Consider the following 24567-nt stretch of genomic DNA (forward strand, 5'->3'; position numbering starts at 1 on the left):
TTTCTTTCCTTTGCGTGTTTTGGAATTTTGGAGGTTTACGTTATTTTGTGTTTTGGATTTGGAGGTTACGACGTCTATTTCTCGGGTCTTGGTTTTTCGAGGATTGCGAGATTTACAAGTTTTACGAGGACTACGAAGTTTACGAGGTTTTACACTCGGGATTCGTATTTTTCCGATGTGACGGTTCAGATACTAGGACCAGGCATCGGCAGGATATCTCCAAGCTATATGATGTAAGTTAAATTACTGTGGTATTATGTTGTTGTAGTCTTACCTTGTTGTTCATATCAGGAATGAAGCGCGGAGATACGACCCCTCGTCCGCGTCGTGGTCCGGGGCGACCCCGAAAACCGCATACTGAGTCTGTAGAGGCTGAGCCAGTGGAGTACGAGGAGGATTATGTTAGGGATCCTACAGAGGTTGAGATTGACAGCCGTGCACAGACTCCTCAGGTTCCCACGAGAGATCTGGGTTTTCAGCCCTAGTTGGTTCCTCCCACCTTACCACCGATAGCCCCTATTCCTACTGCTACTTCTTGGACGAAGGACAGAGCTCGGATTCCCTTACTGGCCCGATCGGTAAAGGATCGTTTTACCTTATTCTATGGAGTTCCCGACCCCAGTGTGGCCCGTTCCTGGTTGGGAAATGTGGAGGATACATTCGAGTATTTGTCTTGTACTGAGGAAGAAAAAGCCGAACTAGCTGCATATCACCTCCGAGATCAGGTTGTTACCTGGTGGAAGATGCAGAAGTCCCTCTTTGGGAATCAGAGTATTACCTGGGCTTTATTCAGAGATGCCTTCGAGAGACAATATTTTCCAGCTCCTTACCGTATAGCCCGTCGACAGGAATTCTTAAGTCTTAAGCAGGGGGATAGATCGGTGATGGAGTATGAGGCAGAGTTTAACCGATTAGCTGAGTACTGCCCGCAACTTATTGCTCAGGACAACGATCGGTTAGACCAGTTTACCCAGGGCCTTGCGGCGTATATTCGTATCCAGATGTCGGGTTTTACTCCCAACACTTACAGAGAGGCATTGGACAGAGCATTGATGATTGAGATGACACAGCAGCAAGTTTCTCAGGAGCGGGGAAAGGATAAACAGAAGGCACAGGGTACAGCTCCAAATCAGAAACAACAATACAAGGATAAGAAAAAGCGGAAGAAATGGCAGGGATCCCAGAATGCTTCGGGGGAGTCTTATCGATCAGCGAAGACAGGACGATCATCAACTGGTTCATCTAAGTCTTCTTAGAAGGATTCTTCCAGTGATTATAGATGTTACAGGTGTGGTATGGAGGGACATATTAAACCAAATTGTCCAATGGGCCAGGACGTATGCTACTACTGTAAGCTTCCGGGTCATGTGAGTCGAGATTGCACACTGAAGGCACAGATGGAGGCAGCTAAGAATACTCCACAGGGGAGGCATACTACTCAGACGCGACAGTCGAAGAGCTCACAGAGGACACAGAGTGCTCCGTATCAGCAGCGTATGCCACCTTCTCAGGCACAGGTATATCACATCCAGGGCCACGATCACTCAGCGGTACCAGTTGCTATACAGTATGCCTCTACGGTTTCTTCGCATCAGACATATCCGGCACCGCAGAACCTTATGACGACGCCTAGCTCTTGTCCAGTGGTACAGCCTCAGCAGTATGCTACCACTCATCAGCCTCAGCAGTATGCTACCACTCACCAGCCTCAGCAGTTCACTACTACTCCACCTGCACCGTTTCAGACTACTACTGGAGTATCGCCATCATGCCTTGAAGTAGGACGAGTGTATGCTATTACTCGCGAGGAGGCACAGCGGGCCGAGGGATCGGTCTTTCGGGGTATGATTTCTGTTTATTCATTTCCGGCTGAATTGTTGATTGATACTGGTAGTTCCCACTCTTTTATTTTCCGGGCATTTCTGAGTAAGATTTGTAGACTACTCGTTCGTCGGACTCACTCATTGGCGGTATCTTTACCTTCGGGAGAGATACTAGATATCAGTCAAGAGATTAAAGAATGTCCGTTGGATTTCGAGAGTCAGACCCTTATGGTGGACTTGCAGGTTCTAGATATGCTAGAATTTGACATCATTTTGGGTATGGACTGGTTAGCCAGATATTATGCTACCGTCGACTGCAGCGCTAGAGTGGTTACATTTAGACCTTCGGGTCTACCGTCCTGGGTATTCATGGGTACCAAGGATGAGGGGATTTCTGTCATCTCAGCAATGCAAGCTCAGAGATTATTGTCTCAAGGATGTCGGGGGTATTTGTTGTCTATGATTAAGATTGATCAGGATACTACCACACAGCTATCTGACATTCCTATAGTTCAGGAGTACCCTGACGTATTTCCAGAAGAATTACCCGGCCTGCCCCCGAAAAGGCAAGTGGAGTTCACGATTGAGTTGATCCCGGGGACAGCACCGGTGTCCAAGGCTCCGTATCGCATGGCACCTAAGGAGTTGGAGGAGCTAAAAGTACAGTTACAGGAGCTGCTGGATAGAGGGTTTATCCGTCCTAGTGTGTCTCCATGGGGAGCTCCGGTACTCTTTGTGAAGAAAAAGGACGGATCGATGAGATTATGCATCGACTATCGGCAGCTGAATACAGTGACTATTAAGAATAAATATCCACTGCCACGTATAGAGGATCTGTTTGATCAGCTCAAGAATACTTGTATGTATTCTAAGATTGATTTGCGCTCTGGCTATCATCAGCTCAGTGTGAGAGATTCAGATATACAGAAGACAGCCTTCCGTACTCGATATGGACACTATGAGTTCATGGATGGGACTCTTACTTGAGGAAGATTGACCTCGAGAGTTACAAGGGTTACAAAGAGCCCAAGGAGGCCTTGGATAACATGTTTAAATGATTTTCCTTAGGTAAGCAAGTGCAACTTAATTGCTGCTACTATCACAAATTGACATATGTTTGTTTTCTCAATAATTATTGTTATAAATTATTGATTCTCATATCTCTTGAAAGAGAAGTGCTAAGAAAAGAAGTTTACAATAAATGTGAATATGTCATGTTAGGTCCTGTTATGTTTTGATGTTCTGTGTCTAAGTGTACAGAAACTTAGGAGCGCAGGAGGTCAAGCGAAAGATGCAACTAACGAAAAGAGCAACATATGTGAGAGTCGATGGGCTCGGTATGTCCGAGGGATGAGGTGTTGCGGAAGCCGAAAGAGTACGTTGGTGGATGAGAAGTAAGCGCGCGACATTTTTGAGGGACGAGAAGCTGGAGTGGAAGGTTGTTCGAGAAGGCCAGGAAATGAGTTTGAGTGAGCCCTAATCCGAATGGTCGAAATCATCCAACCAAGCGGAACCGGAGTGAGAGCCCAGATCGAAAAGTCAACACAGAGGTTGACTTTGGTCCGGGCGCTCGAACCAGAAACCTTATCGAAACTTGACGTGGCACGATCTGTTGTGAAGAGGATAAAATTCTATTCACGTCCGAGTGCTAAGAACCCTTCCATGTGCCTCGATCAGGGCTATAAATACATAAGCTAAAAACACACTTGTAAACAATCTACTTTGAGTTTAACTTTGTAATTTGGTGCTTTAACTTCTGGAAAATGCTTTTCCGCCTAAAAGAGACTTTAGTGAGCTTTCAACGTCTTGGATTAGCAATCCCTTGATTGTAAACCAAGTAAAAAATATGTCTTTTTCTCTTTTTAATTAACTTCTTAATTCTTTTTATACAAGTATTTATTTTAATAAAATTTATAAAATACGAGAAAGGTATTTGTTTTTATTTTTAGGTAATTCACCCCCCTCTTGCTGGCCTCTCAAGGGACCAATAATTTGTATCAGAGCAAGGACTAACCGTCGACCGAAGTACAAGAGATGGCTGGACCAAGCATCTACTCGCCCAAGTTCGAGGGGGAATTCACGATTTCGAAAAGAAAGATAGAGGTATTCTTCAAAATAGACTTTGAGTTATTACTAATATTGAAATATGATTTTGTAGCACCAAAAGACAGAAGACTGTCAATGGACCAAGAAGGAACAAGCAAACTTCGTAGCAAATGGACGAGCTAAATTCCATCTACTGAGCGTGCTACCTCCGCAAGAAATCAACAAAATCGGCACCTATGAATTAACAAAGAAAATTTGAGAGAAGTTCCTGGAGCTATACGAAGGTACATCCGAAGCCAAACTCGCGAGACGGGACCTACTCCGGAGCCAGATCTGCAACCTCCGATTGGAAGAAGGAGAAACTGTCTCACACCTCCACTCAAGAATCAAGAAGTTCATCACTGGGCTCATGAATCTCGGAGAAAAGGTAACCAACCGAGATTCATTAAGGTACGCGCTTAACACATTTCCTAGGACTCTGGAATGGTCAACCCTAGTAGATGCGTATTTCATCTCTAGGGACTTAGAGGTAAGTGATTTAGAGGAACTATTTTCAACATTTTAGATTCACGAATCTAGAAATGTAGGTCTAAGAACGAAGACAACACATAACATTGCCCTTAATGTAAAAACTGATGAACAAGAGTCTGAAACATCCCTTGACGATGACGAAACGACATTCATGGTAAGGAAATTTAAAAAGTCATTTAAAACTAATAAGTTTAATCAAGTGCAGGGTAAAAGAAGGAAAAAAAGAGTAAAATGCTACCACTGTAATGAAGAAGGGTACGTAAAAGACACCTGTCCAAAACTAAAGAACAAGGACAAGGACAAGATGTAACAACCCAAATTTCCTCATTATGAGTCCTAATAGTGCTTAAAAATAATTAGAAATGCTTTAGAAATATTCTAGAGATTTTTAGGAATTTTTAGAGTATTTTTATGCAATTTTTGGAGTACGTTTGGTATTTTACAAAAGGAGGAAGTTTCAAAAAATAAATAGGTTCGATCGAGGTTCAAACCCGCGACCTCCGACCCGATCCGAAACTTAAGCAAAGCGTGATGACCAAGAACCCAGCAGGGCCGTGCTGATAAAATAGGAAGTGAAATTTATTTAAGCAATGATTTGTAACAGAATACTTGAGTTATAAAGGGAGAACTTAGGGATTAATTTTTCCGTGACCTAAAAACCTCTCCTCTCCTTTTCTCTTCCGACAGCGCGGCGTCTATGTTGGGCGAAAACCAAAGAGAAGCTAGGGCTTCTCTCCGGCGGCCGGCCAAGGGTTCAATCCGAGAAGTTCTTCTTGTCTTCATGATTTCCTCGTCGAGGAGAGCACAGAGACGCAAGGAGTCGCCGGAATTTGAGCTATCGGAAACCCTAGAGGCTGATTTCGGGTGTGGGTTTAAGAACGAAGTGTAAGTTGCTTCTCACCTGCGATAGGAGTGGTTTCAGATCTTTTTCTCCTTGAATTCGAAGCATGTTGTAAGATTTTTAGTTTTGAAATTTCTGTCGTGAGTTTCAAAGGAAGAACATGAAAAGGATAAGTATGTGGAGTATTTTGCTTCTTTTAGTTTTCTGCCGTGGCACTGAACAGGAGAAATTATTTGTGGTTTCGGTTTGTAAGGAAGCTAGGAATTTTTTCGGTTTTTCTTTTGTTGCCGTGGCACATAGCATGAAGAAGAAATGATGTTTTAGTTCTCAGTAGTAAATCTTTGTAGCATTGAGCATGAAGAATTGATACTTTCTCTTTAGTTCCTAGTAGCAAATTCTTCCTCTAGTTGCATTTTATATAACTGTTATATACATATGATGATATGCATGTGTACAGATTTAATGTATTTTTTTTTTAGCGTGAAGAATTGATATGCATGTGTACAAAATTGAGCATGAGGAATTTGTTGGAACCCTAAGGTGTTTTGATGTGATCAAACAAACTAAGTTAGGTCCTGCGTTTGTTTAACCCTTGTGTCTAAGTGTGCAGGAGCTTAGGAACACAGGAAGTCGAGCGGAAGACGTGGCTAGCGAGAAGGACGGCACGGGAGAGAGCCGACGGGCTCGGTGCGTCCGAGGGACGAGGTGTCCGCGGAAGAGTACACCGGTGGACAAGAAGAGCGTGCGCGGCGCTCGAGGGACGAGAAACCGGGAAGGAAGGCTGCTCGAGGAGAAGGCCGGAACATGGGTTCGGGTGAGCCGTATTCTGGAAGGCCGAGATCACCCAAGCTAACGGAGCCGGAGCAAACAGACCCGGACCGAAACGAGCTAAACCGGAGCAGTAGAATCGGACCACAAAAAGTCAACAAAGTTGACTTAAGGGGTCCGGGCGCCCGGAGCTGACTTTTGACCAGGATCGCGTCAAACGCGATCTGATCGTTAGGGATAGAATTTTATCCCCTCCACGGCGCCCGAAACTCCTTCCAGGCGCCCGGACCAGTACTATAAATATAGTACTGGTCTGCACATTCAGATTAACTCACTTGTAATCTAGTGCTTTCATTTGTGTTATTTCTTTCTGTGCTTTCAACGCTGTAAGAGGCTACTCCGCCCAGAGGAGAATCAATTAGTGCACCTTCTTTGCCTTGGATTAGCAATCCTCTGATTGCAAACCAAGTAATTCCTCTGTGTCTACTTTCTATTTTAATTAGTCTCTGCCTTTTTAATTACAAGTTCTTTTAAGTTAGTTGAATATCCGAGAAGGGTTGTTGGTTTTATTTTGTAGGGCAATTCACCCCTCCCCTCTTGCCGGCCTCCAAAGGGACCTACAAGTGGTATCAGAGCAAGGCGCTTCAGGAGGACTAACCGCCGATCGAAGCAACAAAGATGGTCGGACCAAGCATTGTTCCACCAAAATTCGAGGGGAACTTCGCAGACTGGAAGCGTCGTATGGAGGTATTCCTAAAAACAGATTTTGAAATTCGGGTTATTATGAAATATGGTTTTGTAGCTCCAATAGATAAAGATGGAAAAGAAAAAGAAGAGAGCGATTGGACAAAGAAGGAGCAGAATGAGTCGGTAGCAAACAGCCGTGCGGAACATCACCTGCTGAGCGTGTTACCGCCTCAAGAGGTCAACCGCATCGGAAACTACTTATCTGCTAAAGAACTTTGGGAGAAGTTCTTGGAACTCCACGAAGGCACGTCCGAAGCAAAGCTCGCTAGAAGGGACATCCTCCGCAACAAACTGATGAATATCCGTCTGGAGAAAGGTGAGAAAGTAGCCGGTCTACATGCAAAGGTAAAAGAACTAGTTACTGGTCTCGAAAACCTTGGTGAAATGGTAACAAACCGGGACACTATACGCTACGCGCTCAACGCGTTTCCAAGGACTCCGGAGTGGACATCAATCGTCGATGCTTACTACATCTCAAAAGACCTGGAGGTAAGTACTTTAGAAGAGTTGTTTTCTACCCTTGAATTACACGAAACTAGATATGCAGAGATATCAAAGGACACAACCCAGACTATGGCGCTGAACGCAACCAACAAGGATGAACCCGAGTCAGACTCCGAAGACGATCAAGAAGCGCACATGGTAAGAAATTTTAAAAAGTTTTTTAGATCTAATAAATTTAAAATGCAGAATAAAAAGAATCAAAAAGGTGGAAGAAAGGTACGGTGCTACCAGTGTCAGAAGGAGGGACACCTAAGGGAAGACTGCCCAGAACTCAAGAAGGTCAAAATGAAGGCACCTAAGAAACACAACCTAAAAGCAACTTGGGATGGCACTTCTTCATCTGAATCAGAAGCTCAAGAATATGCGGGGATTGCACTGATGGCAAGCCACGAAGGACAAAGTACATCAGAACCCAGCATCGATGAAGGGGGAGCGACCTCAGATGGAAGTAGCGAAGCAGGGGGAGATTCAGGCTTTAAATCTGATATGGTAAGTGAGGTATGCCTCTTACCCCCTAATGAACTTTACTTTGGTATTAAGGCAATGACTAAATCCATGTACAAATTAGAAAATAAAAATGCCAAATTAGAAAATGAAATTTTAGAAACAAAGAGAATTTTGGCAAAATCATGTCTTATAGAGGATTTTGAAAAATTGAAAATGAAAAACTAAAAGAAGAAATAGAAAGATTGGAAAAATCTAATGATTCAAATATTTCTACTTTTAGAAATTATGGAGGTTTAAATTGGTATTATAGATTTCATCAAAGTCAAATTAGAAATATATCAAAAATCTATATACCTAGGAAATACTTGGTTAATCCTGTAGGTAGGAACCTTTACTGGGTTCCAAAAACCTGTTTAATTTAAAATTAAAGTCAGACTTAGCATTTTCAGCAAAGAAATTAAACAACTAATTTCTTTATGAGGCTTTGTCTAAGGAAGTGGTTGTTGCTCCAATAACCAAGAAGGCCTAGTGCCTCGCCACGACCTGGAAGTCAAGTATCGAAATGAAAAGTTTAATTGATTAACTGAAAAAGTATTAATTTAAATTACTTAATGCTTTAAAAGAGTTATTCAATTTGTGTTAGAAACATTTTTTTTATTATCTTAGAAATTTTTATGAAAATTGACTTAGATTTTTCTTATATATAAAAAAAGTTAACTTAGAATTTTTTTTTATGATAATATTGCCTTATCATTTTTTGACTTAGAATTGTTTCTTATGAATATTAACTTAGATTTTTTTAGAAAATTTTTTTGGGGAATGGTGCGATAAGTTTCAAACTTAAAATTTTTTTTTTAACACTTGTGACTGTTTTAATCTGAAAAATATTTTACTTAAATTTTTTTTCTCGAAATAAAAATTCTGAAGAGTGTCTTGAATTTACCTTAGACTTGTTTATAACCACAATTTTTATGTGATCAAAGGGGGAGAAGTATGTTAAGTCTAGGGGGAGATAATATAATTTTTCATTTGAAAAATACTTGGACTTATTTGAATATAAATTATTTTTATTGCATATGTTTACCCTAACTTAACTTGAGTTGCTCACATCAAAAAGGGGGAGATTGTTGGAACCCCAAGGTGTTTTGATGTGATCAAACAAGCTAAGTTAGGTCCTGCATTTGTTTAACCCTTGTGTCTAAGTGTGCAGGAGCTTAGGAACACAGGAAGTCGAGCGGAAGACTGGCTAGCGAGAAGGACGGCATGGGAGAGAGCCGACGGGCTCGGTGCGTCCGAGGGACGAGGTGTCCGCGGAAGAGTACACCGGTGGATGAGAAGAGCGTGCGCGGCGCTCGAGGGACGAGAAACCGGGAAGGAAGGCTGCTCGAGGAGAAGGCCGGAACATGGGTTCGGGTGAGCCGTATTCTGGAAGGCCGAGATCACCCAAGCTAACGGAGCCGGAGCAAATAGACCCGGACCGAAACGAGCTAAACCGAGCAGTAGAATCGGACCACAAAAAGTCAACAAAGTTGACTTAAGGGGTCCGGGCGCCCGGAATCATTTCGGGCGCCCTGGGCACTATTGAGGGTCCGGGCGCCCGGAGCTGACTTTTGACCAGGATCGCGTCAAACGCGATCTGATCGTTGGGGATAGAATTTTATCCCCTCCACGGCGCCCGGAACTCCTTCCAGGCGCTCGGACCAGTACTATAAATATAGTACTGGTCTGCACATTCAGATTAACTCACTTGTAATCTAGTGCTTTCATTTGTGTTATTTCTTTCTGTGCTTTCAACGCTGTAAGAGGCTACTCCGCCCAGAGGAGAATCAATTAGTGCACCTTCTTTGCCTTGGATTAGCAATTCTCTAATTGCAAACCAAGTAATTCCTCTGTGTCTACTTTCTGTTTTAATTAGTCTCTGCCTTTTTAATTACAAGTTCTTTTAAGTTAGTTGAATATCCGAGAAGGGTTGTTGGTTTTATTTTGTAGGGCAATTCATGTTAGGATCGATGGACGCGGCTAGAGAGGGGGGGTGTGAATAGCCGCCCCAAATCGTTCGTTTCTTTCTACAAATCAAGGTTAGCGCAGCGGAAATAAAAATAATAGAAACGAAAGCGGAGAAATCAAACCTCAACACGCGTCGATGTAACGAGGTTCGGAGATATACTCCTACTCCTCGGCGTGTCCGTAAGGTGGACGAAGCCTATCCGTCGGTGGATGAGTCCCCGGAAAACCGGCTAATATAAACTCCTTATGGGTGGAGAAACCTCGCCACAAAAACTTACAACAGCAAGAAGGAGTACAAGTACAGCAAGAAGCAAAATACAATACAACTGTAAAACTTTCGCTTACTTGCCTTCTCTTCGACTGGATGAAGCAGCAGCTTCAAGCGACGCCTACAACAGCAGGAACCCAGCCGAAAGGAAGCTCACGCGAAGCTTAGACGAGAGCTCAGCAAAGCTAAAGAGTAAGAGAGAGTATCCACTGTAGAAGCCCTCAGCCCTTTTATAGCCTGCATCCACCTGCGAGAAGAACATAGGCCAAAGACAGCAGAAGAATCTAGCCGTTGTCTCTCAACGGCTAGGGCCAGACTGATCAGGCATCACCCTGATCGGTCTGGGGCTGATCTGATCGGTCATGGGGACCGATCAGGATCTATGCTGATCGGTCCCCAGACCGATCAGAATGCTTTCACAGAGAGTGGCAACTCTCTGTGCGTACCCTGATCGGTCCCGGGGACCGATCAGGCTTCCTGCTGATCGGTCCCCAGACCGATCAGTAAGCTCATAGAGGCACACTGATCGCTTTCTGATCGGTCTCCAGACCGATCCAGGTCTTGGTTTTTGCCCAAACCAAGTCCAAACAAATATCCGGTCAACCTTGACCTCTTGGTACATCATGCTTAGCATCCAGTCACTCCCTTGACCTGCTAAGACTCCCCACCAAGTGTCCGGTCAATCCCTTTGACCCACTTGGACTTTTCTCTTCGTGTCAAGTATCCGGTCACTCCCTTGACCTACTTGACCTTCTCAACACCAGATGTCCGATCACCCTTGATCCATCTGGATTTTCCCTTGCCCGGCTTCACTCACCAGGACTTTCACCTAGCTTCACTCACTAGGGTTTTCACCTGGCTTCACTCACCAGGATTTCCAATCTGCCCGGCTTCACTCACCAAGACTTATCCGTCTGCCTGGCTTCACTCACCAGGACTTTCCACATCCAGTCCAGAGAACGAGCTACTGAGCCCTCTCTGACCACAGTCCGGAGAACGAGCTACCGAGCCCTCTCCGACTTCCCATGTGCCAAGCTTCCATACTTGGACTTCTCCGTGCCAAGTCTCCATACTTGGACTTTTCCCGTGCCAAGCTCCCTGCTTGGACTTTTCCCATGCCAAGCTCCCTGCTTGGACTTTTCCCGTGCCAAGCTCCCTGCTTGGACTTTTCCGAGTCAGGTCAACTCACCTCGGGTCAACCAGGTCAACCTTGACCACGGGTTGCACCCACAATCTCCCAAGCTTGTATCCTTGTAAAACATCACGATACAACTTTTCTGTTCACGTCAAACATTGTCAAACATAACTCGTCAAACATCAAAACACAACTCGAGTCAAGTCAACTCGAGTCTGGTCAACCAGGTCAACCTTGACCTAAGGTTGCACCAACAATTCACCCCTCCCCTCTTGCCGGCCTCCAAAGGGACCTACAGAATTGATTTGCATTTTGGTTCGGTTTGGTTATGCTTCCTTGCTACATTCATTCAAGTGTACAGATTTAAGTCTCTTTATTCTAACATGTGGTTTAGATATGCTTCCTTGTTACCACTCATTCTAGGATCCAGATTTGAGTTCCTTTATTCTAGCACGTGGTTTAGATATGCTTCTTTGCTACCATTCATTTAAGCATACAGATTTAAGTTTCCTTGTTACCTCGATATGCATGAACGATTTTACTTATAAGCATGCAGTTTTTGATATCTCAGTTTGTACGAGGCATTCTTTTATTAGAAGTACTAATAAGAACAAGTATTTTATTTGAAGAGGCTAGTACCCGACTTCCGAGGTTATCGTTAAACAAATTCAAGTGTCCAATTCCGAGGTCTTGGCTCTGGTAAGACCGAGGTCTTTACCCTCGTAGGACTGGTGGCTCGCTAGCTCAGTTCTATTAGGGAGCGCGCAATGGTACTAAGCCTGGGCCCAAGAAAAGATTATTATTTTAAAGTATAAAAGTATAAGATTTTAAACAAGTGAAATAAACTTCACATGAGTTTAAAGTTCAGCAAGTTTAGTTTCTGATATGCTAGCATGTTGTTTAGATTTTCATACTGTTGTTAGATGAGCATGAGCAGCTTTACATGTTTAGCATTTCAGTATGTTTGATTTCTCTATTATCAGATGAGCATGTGTAGTAGTTTCGTTAAAGCATTCAGTTTTAGATTTATTCTTATTCGCATGCATATTCGAGTTTTTGTGAGTTAGATAGCGCTTACTAAGCAATTTTGCTTATAGTTGCATTTTCCTCTTACTGCAGATAAAGGAAAGGAAAAGCTATAACAAAGGAAGGCGACAAGGAGGTGCGGATGGATGTGTGATGCCTGGACTATAGAAGCCTTGAGACTCAGTTTAGAAATTTATTAAGATTGCTTTGTATTTAGACTATTGAAATTGTTTATTCATGTTGATGATTTTATTATCAGAGTGACTTTATGTATTTAGAATCCTTTCTTTTAATTGCCATGTACAATAGTTCCATTGTTTGAGTTGTAGTATTATTGCATGCATGTTCTGATTATTAGATATGTTTTTAGCATGTATACACAGATTGATATGTTTTAGTTGGTATATATGCTGGAGTAGAATGTAGAGATAAGCTACTCATGTTTCCGCTGTCACTAATTGCATGTCTAGAGAGTTTTATGTATTGATAATTACATGTGAACAACTCTAAATAAGTATAGTTAGTAGTCCAGTAGCGCTCCACCCTCGCAGTCTAGTAGGGAGGAGGGTGGGGTGTTACACAAGGACAAGGCGACGTGAGACGAAACTTCATCAGAGTTAGAAATTGAAGCCTACGCTGGACTTGCGCTGACGGCAAGTCACCAAGAAGAACAAGACGAAACAAGCTTTTTTATAATGAGCATCGAGAGTATCGATGAAGGGGGAGCAACGTCAAAAGAGAGCAGCTCTATAGGGGGAGTCTCAGATGATGAGCTCGACAAGGTAAGTCAGGTACGATCTCTACCACCTAATAAGTTATTTAAATTTATAAAAGTCCTACCTAAAACTTCCTATAAATTAGAAATTTAGAATAAAAAATTATTAAAAGAAAATAATGATTTAAAAGGAAACCTAGCAACATCTTGTTGATTGGAAGATTTCGACAAATTAAAACTAAAAAATGAAAACTTAAAAGAACAAATACAAAATTTTAAAAATTCTGCATGTTCAAATATTACTCTTTCAAATTTTAGAGATTTTCAAGAACTAAATTGACAACTTAGATATCAGAAGGGAAAAACTAGAAAATTATCACGTAAATAGGTTTCTAGAAAATTTTTTGATCAATCTGATAAGTAGGAACCTATATTGGATTCTAAAATCATATTTAGATTAAATGCATGCCTTGTTAGGATAAGAGTTGAAATTGTCAACTACAATAAAGCCTATTCATTAGGATCTAGTTTGATCTTTACCCTACGTGGATTGCTTTCTAAAATGTTATCTCATTGTAAGGCTATATAAAGCCAATGGTCTATTGATTTCAGTTGTTGAATAAAAGAGTTTTTTTATCACTAACATCTGGTATTAGAGCCAAGTTGGTGTTTCTTTTTTTTCACCTCTTCCTTCGAAGTTCCTTTCTTTCTCACGAGCAGAGAAAGTATATCTTTGGGTTCGTTGTTCTTGATTCGAGTGGTGTTGCTGCCTGGAGTTCGAGCAAAGGAGAGTTCACTAAAGGAAGCGTCGAACTCAACAGTCTCAAGGAGACAACAGCATCTACGACAACCTTGAAACTGACCAGCGCAAAGTTTCTTGAAGGATGACTAATAATTTTGTTCAACTTGCAATTCCTAAGTTTGATGGATATTATGATCATTGGTCTATGCTTATGGAAAATTTCCTACGCTCAAAAGAATATTGGAGTTTGGTGGAAACTAGAATTCCTGTCGCAGTAGAAGGAGTGGAGCTTACTGAAGCACAAGGAAAATTATTTGCAGACCAGAAGCTAAAAGATTTGAAGGTCAAGAATTATTTATTTCAAGCCATTGATCGAAATATTATGGAAACAATTCTCAACAAAGACACTGCCAAACACATTTGGGACTCTATGAAGCAGAAGTATCAAGGTTCCACAAGAGTTAAAAGGGCACAACTCCAAGCCCTTAGGAAGGAGTTTAAGATTCTACATATACAAGAAGGTGAGAGTGTTGATGCATACTTCGCTCGAACTCTTACTATAGCAAACAAGATGAAGATTCATGGTGAAAACATGCAGCAAGTGGTGATTATTGAAAAGATCTTACGATCAATGACCTCTAGGTTCGATTATATTGTTTGTTCCATTGAAGAGTCTAATAACATAGACATCTTAAGTCTTGATGAGTTACAAAGCAGCTTATTGGTCCATGAGCAGAGGATGAATAGACATGGAAGCGATGAGCAAGCATTAAAGGTGACCTACGATAAGATTGGTGAAGATGCAGGGAGAGGGAGAGGTAGAGGAAGAGGCAGAGGGAGAGGTAGGCAAGCATTCAATAAAGCAATGATTGAGTGTTATAAATGTCATCAATTAGGGCATTTCTAGTATGAGTATCCTAAATGGGAGAAAGAAGCGAATTATGCAGAGCTAGAAGAGAAAGAAGAATTATTGCTGATGTCATATGTCAAGCTTGATCAAGCAATGCGAGAAGATGTTTGGTTCCTTGACTCGGGGTGTTCTAATCATATATGTGCACACAAGGAGTGGTTCTCGTATCTTGATGAAGAATTTCGGACTTCTGTGAAGCTCGGGAATAATTTCACAATGACTGTAATGGGAAAGGGTAACATCAGGCTGCAAATTGTTGGAGCTACTCAGGTAATTACCAACGTTTTCTACATACCTGAGTTGAAAAATAACCTGTTAAGTATTGGACAACTGCAAGAAAAGGGTGTATCTATTTTGATACAACATGGAGTGTGCAAAATCTATCATCCAGATAAAGGGCTTATTATGCAAACAGCAATGTCTGTAAATAGGATATTTATACTACCTGCAAAAATTCTACCGAAATTACCCATCTGTTTCCAAACAACTCTTGAAGACCATACTCACCTTTGGCACTGCAGATAGGGGCATCTAAGTTTCAAGGGTTTGAGAACGTTGCAATACAAGCAAATGGTGAGAGGGTTGCCACAATTGAAGGAATCATCCAAAATTTGCACTGATTGCATGATAGGAAAGCAACATAGGAATGCAATTCCAAAGAAGAGTTTATGGAGAGCATCACAAAGATTACAGTTGGTACATGCTGACATTTGTGGGCCCATCAATCCTGCTTCCAATGGCAAGAAAAGGTATTTCATAAGTTTTATTGATGATTTTGGTCGTAAAGCGTGGATATATTTTCTTGCTGAAAAATCTGAAGCTTTTACTATATTCAAGAATTATAAATCCCTTGTTGAGAAAGAGACAGGAGTTTTTATTCGTTGTTTGCGCACATATAGAGGTGGAGAGTTTACCTCTCATGAATTCAATTTTTTTCTCAAAACTAATGGTATCAACAGGCAACTCACAGCAGCCTACACTCCCTAACAAAATGGATTAGTCGAACGCAAAAATAGGACAATCATGAATATGGTTAGAAGTATGTTATCGAAAACGCAAGTTCCAAAGACTTTTTGGCCAGAAGCAGCAAATTGGGCCGTTCATATACTCAATAGAAGTCCTACATTGGCGGTAAAAAAATATGACACCTGAAGAGGATTGGAGTGGTGTCAAACCAAATGTTGAATATTTCCAGATTTTTGGATGCATTGGTCATGTTCATATATCAGATAGTGAAAGAAAAAAACTAGATGATAAGAGTCTTCGGTGTGTGTTGCTAGGGATAAGTGAAGAATTTAAAGCATATAGACTATATGATCCAGCATCCAAGACAATAATTGTAAGCAGAGATGTGATTTTTGAAGAAAATGAATGTTGGGAATGGAGACGAAATAATGAAGAAGTAGGGCTTGATATACTTGTGCAGGAAGAAACTAATGCAGAAAGTGCACATGATCAAAGTGAAGAAGAATATGAAAATGTAGCAATTAAAGAAGAAGAAAGAGAGGTCAGTCTATCTTCAAGCGAATCACCTGAAGAGAACCCTCCAGAAAGAAGACAGAGAAGAAAACCATTTTGGATGGAAGATTATGTAAGTGGGGAAGAATTCTCTGAAGAAGATGTTGAGCACAACAATTTGGTTTTGTTTACCTCCACCTCAGATCCAACAACTTTTGAAGAAGCTATTCAGAGTTCCAAGTGGAAAGCTGCAATGGATTTGGAGATAGAAGCAATCGAAAGAAATGAGACTTGGGAGTTGACAGACTTGCCCAAAGGAATGAAAAAGATCGGAGTAAATTGGGTTTACAAAACTAAACTCAACGTAAATGGCGAGGTTGACAAATGCAAAGCTCAGCTGGTGGCAAAAGGGTATGCTCAACAACATGGCATAGATTATACTGAGGCATTTGCACCTGTGACTAGATGGGATACGATTCGTATGATAATTGCTCTAGCAGTTCGAAATAACTGGAGTCTATACCAGCTTGATGTCAAAAGCGCCTTTTTGCATGGAGAGCTAAATGAAGCAGTATTTATTGAGCAACCACAGGGCTATGAGAAGAAAGGTGAAGAGTATAAGGTGTACAAGTTGAAAAAGGCATTGTATGGCCTTAAACAAGCTCCTCGAACATGGTACAGTAGGATTGAAGCATATTTTATCAAAGAAGGATTTGAAAGATGCAACTGTGAACATACATTATTCATCAAATTGGGTGGTGAAGGTAAAATTTTGATTGTTAGCCTATATGTTGATGATTTAATTTTCACTGGCAATGATGAAAGTATGTTTGTTAAGTTCAAGAATTTTATGAAACTTGAGTTTGATATGACTGATTTGGGAAGGATGAAATATTTTCTTGGTGTGGAGGTGCTACAAAATCCTGAAGGCATCTATATTAGCCAAAGAAAGTATGCAAAGGATGTTTTGGAGAAGTTTGGTATGGAGAAGAGTAACAGTGTGAAAAATCCCATTGTTCCTGGTGTTAAACTTACAAAGGATGAAGAAGGATCCAAAGTGAATGCTACCATGTACAAACAATTAGTTGGAAGTCTTATGTATCTAACTGTTACAAGACCAGATTTGACGTATGCGGTGTCTCTCATTAGTAGATTTATGGCAAGTCCAGCAGAGTTACATTTGCAAGCTATGAAAAGGGTACTAAGATACTTAAAATGAACTGTGGATTTGGGAGTCTTCTACCAAAATAAGGGTAATGGAGAGCTAATGGCATATACAGACAGTGATTATGCAGGAGATACAAATGACAGGAAAAACACTTCTGGTTACATGTTTTTGCTTAGTGGGGGGGTTGTGTCATGGTCTTCAAAAAAATAGCCCGTAGTTGCTTTGTCCACTATTGAAGCAGAATTTGTAGCAGCTGCCTCGTGTGCTTGTCAAGGGGTTTGGATGAGGAGGGTATTGGAGAAACTCGATCATTTTCAAGGCAAGTGTATCACCGTATTATGTGACAACAGCTCTACCATTAAGCTCTCCAAAAATCCATTCATGCATGGATGCAGCAAACATATTAACGTAAGATTTCATTTCTTACATGATTTGACTAGAGATGGAATTGTTGAGCTAAAGCATTGTATCACACAAGATCAAGTTGTAGATATTATGACAAAACCACTCAAGCTAGATGTGTTCTTGAAGCTACGTGAATTAATGAGTGTACGTGTGGTATCACAACTAAACTGAAAGCATTACTGCCATCAATTTAGGGGAGGAATTGTTAGGATAAGAGTTGAAATTGTCAACTACAATAAAGCCTATTAATTAGATCTAGTTTGATCTTTACCCTACGTGGATTGCTTTCTAAAATGTTATCTCATTGTAAGGCTATATAAAGCCAATGGTCTATTGATTTTAGTTGTTGAATAAAAGAGTTTTTTTATCACTAACATGCCTTACCTTTTGAATTAAAAGTTTAAAAAAAAAATTCAAATAAATGACTTTTCATGATTTATGTTAGAAATTAATTAGAATTTAATTTTTTCGAAAAAGAAAATTTCATTACTCATCTACGGTGTATTATTTTTCTATAAATTTTTTAACAAAATTTATATTTTTCAATTTAAAATATATTGTAGTGCTATTTTTTACAAAATTTATTTTCCATGAAACTTTATCATTTTCTCTATCTAAGAAAATATTTTTGAAATTTTTTTAACCATTGGTGAATTTTTCATTTATCCAAATGCAAATTTTTAATATTAAAAATTCTTTAAAATTAAAATTTTGAAAGTTCATTTTTTTTTTTGTAAAAATACTTCCTCTATTCTATTATCATACAATTTATTACGATTATTTTAACTTAAAAACTATTTTAAAAAAAAATTTAGTGAAAATGAATCTTTATATATAAAAAATTTTATTACTGCTTAAATTTAATTTATTTTTCTTGAAAATTTTATTTCAGCTTTGGATATTTAATCTTAACCGTTAGAATAATTCTTAGAATTTTTGAATAATTAAAAATTATTTTAAAATTATTTTTTTTATAAATGGTTTATAAATTATAAAAATTTAGATTTTTGAAATTTAAAAGTTCATGATTTTTTTGAATAATAGTCACCTTGTTTTTATCCTTTAGACTCTAATTTAAATTTGTTTTAAAATTATTTTCATGAAATACCCCATTTTTAATATGATCAAAGAGGGAGAATTAGATGTTAAGTCTAGGGGGAGGGTACACTAACTTTTGCACATTTTTTTCTTAAATGCAAAATATGTACTTGTCATTTCTATTACTATTTATTTTTAGTTTATCCTAACTTAACTTCGGGTTTCTCACATCAAAAAGAGGGAGATTGTAAGTATTCCGTGGTAGTTTTGATGTGATCAACCAAGTTAAATTAGGTCCTGTTATATTTTGATGCATTATGTCTAAGTGTGCAGGAACTTAGGAGCATAGGAGTTCAAGCGAAAGACGCAGCTAGCGAGAAGGACGGCACGGGAGAGAGTCAACGGGCTCAGTGCGTCCGAGAGACGAGGTGTTGTAGAAGAGTACGCTGGCGAACGAGAAGGAAGCAAGTGGCGTTTCCGAGGGAGGAGAAGTCGAAGCGGAAGAGTGCTTGAGAAAACCAGAAAATGGTTTCGGGTGAGCCCTATTCCAGATGGTCGAAATAACCTAAAATGAGTCGAGTATGCCGGCGGACAAGAAGGAAGAACGCGGCGATTCCGAGAGACGAGAAGTCAGAGCGGAAGGTTGCTCGAGAAGGCTGGGAAATGGGTTCGGGTGAGCGCTATTCCGGATGGCCGAAATCACCCAACAGAGTGGAGCCGGAGCGAGAGTCCGGATCATAAAGTCAACACAGAGGTTGACTTTGGTCCGGACGCCCGCACTAGAAACCTTATCGAAACTTGACGTGGCGCGATCCATTGCGAAGAGGATAAAATTCTATTCACGTTCAGGTGCCTGAAACGAGTTTCGCTTTGTAATTTGGTGTTTTAACTTCTGTAAGAGGCTTCTCCGTCGGAAGGAAACTTTAGTGAACTTTTTTTCAATATCTTGAATTAACAATCCCCTGATTGTAAACCAAATAAAAAATATGTGCCTCTTTCTCTTTTTAATTAGCTTCTTAATTCCTTTTATGAAAGTATTTATTTTAATAAAAACTGTAAAGTACAAGAAAGATATTTATTTTTATTTTTAGACAATTTACCCCCTCTTACCGGTCTCATAAGGGATCAACATATATTGGTTGGAGATGTTCTTTTAGAGGAAGTGTCTTACACTAAGTCACTAACTAACTTATGTGTTTTGATGAACTATTCCTTTTTCTTATTAATTAATAGGATTGTAAACGAGCCGAGCCTACCTAGTCAAGTTTTTGGATGTTCAAAATTGTTTGATAAGGTAACCGAGCCAAGCCGAGCTGAACTTAAAATGAACCAAGCCTTTGAAATTAGGGGTGTTCATTATTCGGATCGATCCATTAACCCGCCCGATCCAAATAACATTCGGGTTATTTGGTTTGGTTAAATGAAATTCGGGTCGGTTGAATGAACTGACCCGAAATGTTAATTGGGTTAATGGTTTGGTTTTGGATTTAACTCCCAATCCAAATAACCCGCCCGAAACCCGAATAAGGAACTAATATATATTTTTTAATATTTTTTAGTATAATTTTTGGAATCTTTGGAATGTGTAAGTTTTTTTTCTTATATCGAATGAAACTATTTTATCAAATTTGGAGCTTATTTATTTATAAATGTAAATTATTAAGAGTTTATTTATTTGAAGAAGATTGAAAATTTGAAATGAAAAGAAAATTGGGTTAATTGGTACCCGAACCGAATAACCCGAATTAGTTTCGGGTAATTCGGTTTGGTTTATAACTAATTCGGTTTGGTTCTTGGTTGGATTTAGAAAATTATAAAATCCGAATAACCCGAACCGAATAACCCAAATAATCCGATCCGAACCAAATGAACACCCCTATTTGAAATGATTGTTAAGCTTAGCTTGGTTTATTTTTTATGAGCTTGAGCTTGTTTGAAGCTTGGCTTGAGCTTGACTTGTTTAGATGTCTTCGAGTTCTCAATTCAAGCTTGGCTTGAGCTTGGTTCGAGCTTTGCTTGATCTTGGTTCGAGCTTGGCTTGATCTTGGTTCGAGCTTGGTTTGTTTAGATGTTATCGAGCTTTCAATTAAGGTCGTTTGATTGTTTGAAAACTTTAATTGTTTGATTAATTATTGAGCTTGATAATTTAAACTTATTTATTTTATTTTATTTTATTATTTATTTAACATATTGAAAAGAATTTTATTAATGAATATGGTTCGTGAACATTATTCACGAACGTTATTCACAAACATTGTTCACGAACGTTATTCACGAACGTTAACGAGTTGAACATATATGTGTTCAAGCTTGTTTGTTTAGTTTAACAGACTGTTTAAATTTGTTTATTCAATTAATCTTATGTATATTGAATGAACATAAACAAGTTTCCTATTAATTAATAGGTATCTCTTTAATTATTTTTTTATTGACTATTTATATCTTTTTGTAAAAGACGAGGAGACGTCAATAAAAGACTAATTTGTATATATGTATATATGAAACGAAAATTCCTTCATATTGTAAAAAAGGAAAACCCACTCGATTATTCCTTTCACATGATTACAAACTAAACATTCAACTCACTTCTAATGCTTTAAATGTTTGAATTATACATCCACTGTGCTTCAACACTCGGGCGTGAGAGTATGATCTCGACTGTAATCCTCGCAGTAGTAATAAACCAGGTGATTCCTTTGAACCCATTGCATTGCCTCGTATTGCTGTCGGCTTAGACCCGAGCCCATCGGTGAAGAGGCGATTGGTCGGCACGATGGCGATGCGTAGGCCGAGCACCCTCCTATTTTGAAGTCAGCATACCTCGAAACAAAAGGTTGGAACCTGTAGTCGGCCTTGTACTTTCCATTTTCCGTTGCCCACGACGATGCATCCCAAATTGAGGCATACACCCACATCGGCCGGTCGGGAAACATCGCCTCAAGTTTCCTCTGATACCTCCGAATTGGCACATCGTCCACAAAAAACCTGCAAGAATTAGGAGGCTCAATAACGAACTCACAGTCGACAACACAATCTTGGATCCGACACTCACACTATTTCATCAGGGTTCCAAAGAATGGCATAGTGGTGGAAGTCGGTGGTCGGGTCGAACCAGAGGTGGAACCTCATCTCCCTCCCGATGATCCTGCCATCTCCGCTGCCCCTCACATAGACATTAGTCTGCAGAGTGTAGGGCTTGCCAGGGGTCGTGCCAAGGAACTCAATGTCCACCTCGTCATGGTGTCCCGGGTGAGCTTGGTCATTGGATAGCTACCAACAAACAATATATATCATTCATTCCCGAGTTCTTAGTATCGAATCATCCTCAAATTTTCGACTAATTCAAGCAATTCAATCGATTTCGCTTACGTAGAATGCAGTGTTGACACCCGCGGTGTAGCCACTTTGAAGCTTGATTGAGGCACCAAAGTAGCCATTCCGGTACGGCCGGTTCGACTTGAATCCACTCCCTAATAGTGCATATAAATAAACAGTTTGAGCTCGCACCTTAATGCACAATTGAGTAAAAGCATGGTGTTACCAGAATTGCTATCGAGCCAAAGTGTGACACTGGATTGATCGTGCGAAATCGATTGGTGCTCAGCGCCCCAAAGGGTACTGTAGGCTTGGTAGAATCTCCATGATCGCACCTTGGAGCTCAAGTAGTAGCCCGGAGATGGCGGTTGAGCATTAACACAATAGAAGAAGAAGAAGAAAAAGAAGAAGAGGATGTTGAGTTGAATTGGAGAAGCCATGCAACTCAATTAGCCTCAAAGAAACAGAGAAGCAGTGACTTGCTAAGTGAAGGTAGAGTTCTTGGGGTATAAATAAGAACTACAAGTCTTTATATTACAAGAAAAATGTATCCCTCCATCTGTTCAAAGTTAGGCTATTGGTCACTTGGACAGTCTCCTACAATCACGTAGGCATTTGTTGCATTGATTTCGTGAATTAGATTCGCCGTGGGAAATTGAAATGGATATAATCAGCTAGATCTTATACTCATCGTTGACTTATTTTCCCCTTTGTCAAACATGTTCCTTCGGCGTGAATGGCGGCACATGGTAGGTACCTGAGTGTCTGAAAGAGTGAGAGAATAAGTCAAAGTTGGGGTCATTCAGACCGACTAAAGATGATGATGATGAAATGTGATAAAGTATCGGAATTGATCAGAGTGAAGTGTTGATTTTTTGGTCAGACAAAAACTTTGGTCAACGGTAAGTACGACCTTGTGATCTTTATCTAAATTTGTTATAATTCCATGAATCTTGTCCGTGGAAGAGACGTGGGGGATCGGCGCTCTCTCACAAGAAACGGGGCATTGCGCTCACCGTCATGGTGGTGGGGTGAAGGCGGCGATGTACGGCGCATCTTCACTGCTGGTGATGGCTTGGGAACAGAGGACGAAGCGGACGCGGATCGGCGAGTGGCGCGCCGTGGCGAATGGCGTACATGAGTACATCGCGCGTTATACCACAAGTCAGGAAGAGGTATGGCCTGTCCGCTGCTCCTCTTAGGCTCTGTTTACTAGGGAGGACAGACGGAAATACAGATTGCGGAAACATTTTCACGATGGATTGTTTTTTCCTATTTACTTCATTAAAAAAAAAAAAGATGAATTACTCACTTTTCTTTTATTTACCTAATGGATAGATAGATTTATGTCCGTCTAAATTTAACGAAAAGTAATTTTCTCCTTGCTTATCGTGCTGTTGAATTTCTCTCAACTCATGATTTGGTCTCACATGACCGTGGATGACGATCTTGTGTGACCGTGAACGGTAGCCCTTTGCAACAATAGACGATGGCTCTGCTTGACCGCGGATGACGATCCCGCGTGAGGTCATCTCGTAGCCTCGTGTGGTTGCCCGACGTGAGGTGCCCTTAGTAGCCATGGGCAATGGTGACGAATCACGATAAGGTTGTATATTTATCTTAAAATTAATAACACTGTGAATAAAAAAATTTCTATACATATTTGGAGCCGACGACATTAAAAAAACAAGTCTTTCTCGACCTTTTAATTAAGATAAAATGTAATATATATTCTTACCAGTAAAATATAATATTTATTTTTATCAATCAAATTCTTATCCGTAAAATATACTATCTCTTTATTTATAAGAGAGAATATGTTCAACTAGTTTGTCTTAATTTATGTGAAGTCTAATTTATAAGCCTGATCACTATTATAATATGATACATCTTGATTTTCTTGACTTTAGCATCATTTTGTTTTATTGTTTTTTTTTCCTTTCATTTTTATCTCCTCTTTCCAATCGCCTCTCTTTCTATATTTCTCGTAGTCCCTCTAGCTAATGGGTCGACAGGTCGTGCTCGGGTTGAGCTTAGCACAAGCTTGATCGGTTATGTTTAATTGTTGTGCCCACACGACCAATGACGGCCCACCCACCTGCCTAGCACGAGCATAGTTCATGTTGTGTCGGTGTAGGCTTGGGCCACAAATTATTTTAAAAAGGCTCGTGTTTAACTCGGCATGATTAGAATTTTGGCCGGTTGCGCCAAGACCCAAAGCATGTTAGGTCAGTTCAGTCGCATATGGGTTTCCATTATTCCACAAGGCCTAAGATCTTCACATGTCAATAGAAAAAAAATGTTCTGAGCAAAATGTTTTTTATTTCGTGAGATTGCAAATGTAAATTTGTTTTTTTTTTTTTAAAAAAAAGCTCTTCGCAGGTTCAAATTCTTTCTAAACTTTCAAATTCTTAAAATCAGTTTGCTAATTGTCATCAACAAGGAAACGAATAATTGTAATGATTAAAATACCCTCTTCGTATAGCTAATTACTCACCAATAATGCAGAGTTTCTATAAGAGCCAAATCAAAATAAATAATATTCTACTAACTTTCATAATTTCTCCATGAAATTATATTAAAAATAATGAAAATGAGCATTTTTAAATTAAAATCCTCCACAAATTTTTTTGGACTAAAGAAAAGTGTTTTTTTTCCCAAACTAAGGACGCC

General features: G+C 40.0%; 3 protein-coding genes across 3 annotated transcripts; 2 read left to right on the forward strand and 1 right to left on the reverse strand.

The window, feature by feature from the left end:
• The first annotated feature begins 293 nt into the window (after positions 1-293).
• Positions 294-1256, forward strand: LOC121991160. Its single transcript, XM_042545178.1, has 2 exons — positions 294-452; positions 546-1256. Exons 1-2 carry the CDS (start codon positions 294-296, stop codon positions 1254-1256), a joined length of 870 nt encoding a protein of 289 aa, XP_042401112.1.
• Positions 1257-13742: 12486 nt separating this feature from the next.
• Positions 13743-15130, forward strand: LOC121991161. The gene is made up of 3 exons (XM_042545179.1): positions 13743-14442; positions 14548-14780; positions 15032-15130. Exons 1-3 carry the CDS (start codon positions 13743-13745, stop codon positions 15128-15130), a joined length of 1032 nt encoding a protein of 343 aa, XP_042401113.1.
• Positions 15131-21076: 5946 nt separating this feature from the next.
• LOC121992846 (xyloglucan endotransglucosylase/hydrolase protein 31-like) lies at positions 21077-22380 on the reverse strand. The gene is made up of 4 exons (XM_042547445.1): positions 22121-22380; positions 21949-22049; positions 21632-21849; positions 21077-21564 (listed from the first exon to the last, which is right to left on the reverse strand). The coding sequence occupies exons 1-4, from the start codon at positions 22332-22334 to the stop codon at positions 21207-21209; spliced, it is 891 nt and encodes a 296-aa protein (XP_042403379.1). The 5' UTR covers positions 22335-22380; the 3' UTR covers positions 21077-21206.
• Between the last annotated feature and the right edge of the window lie 2187 nt (positions 22381-24567).

This window comes from Zingiber officinale, chromosome 6B (assembly GCF_018446385.1).
Source record: "Zingiber officinale cultivar Zhangliang chromosome 6B, Zo_v1.1, whole genome shotgun sequence".
NCBI classification, from domain to species: domain Eukaryota; kingdom Viridiplantae; phylum Streptophyta; class Magnoliopsida; order Zingiberales; family Zingiberaceae; genus Zingiber; species Zingiber officinale.

Coding starts and splice junctions, on each gene's coding strand:
- LOC121991160 (XM_042545178.1), top strand. CDS start 294: ATGAAGCGCGGAGATACGACCCCTCGTCCGCGTCGTGGTCCGGGGCGA. Junction 453..545: donor GCCGTGCACAGACTCCTCAG/GTTCCCACGAGA, acceptor TCTTGGACGAAG/GACAGAGCTCGGATTCCCTT.
- LOC121991161 (XM_042545179.1), top strand. CDS start 13,743: ATGACTAATAATTTTGTTCAACTTGCAATTCCTAAGTTTGATGGATAT. Junction 14,443..14,547: donor AGGAAGAGGCAGAGGGAGAG/GTAGGCAAGCAT, acceptor CGAATTATGCAG/AGCTAGAAGAGAAAGAAGAA. Junction 14,781..15,031: donor AAATTGTTGGAGCTACTCAG/GTAATTACCAAC, acceptor TTGGCACTGCAG/ATAGGGGCATCTAAGTTTCA.
- LOC121992846 (XM_042547445.1), bottom strand. CDS start 22,334: ATGGCTTCTCCAATTCAACTCAACATCCTCTTCTTCTTTTTCTTCTTC. Junction 22,050..22,120: donor TTGGCTCGATAGCAATTCTG/GTAACACCATGC, acceptor ATGCACTATTAG/GGAGTGGATTCAAGTCGAAC. Junction 21,850..21,948: donor GTGTCAACACTGCATTCTAC/GTAAGCGAAATC, acceptor GTTTGTTGGTAG/CTATCCAATGACCAAGCTCA.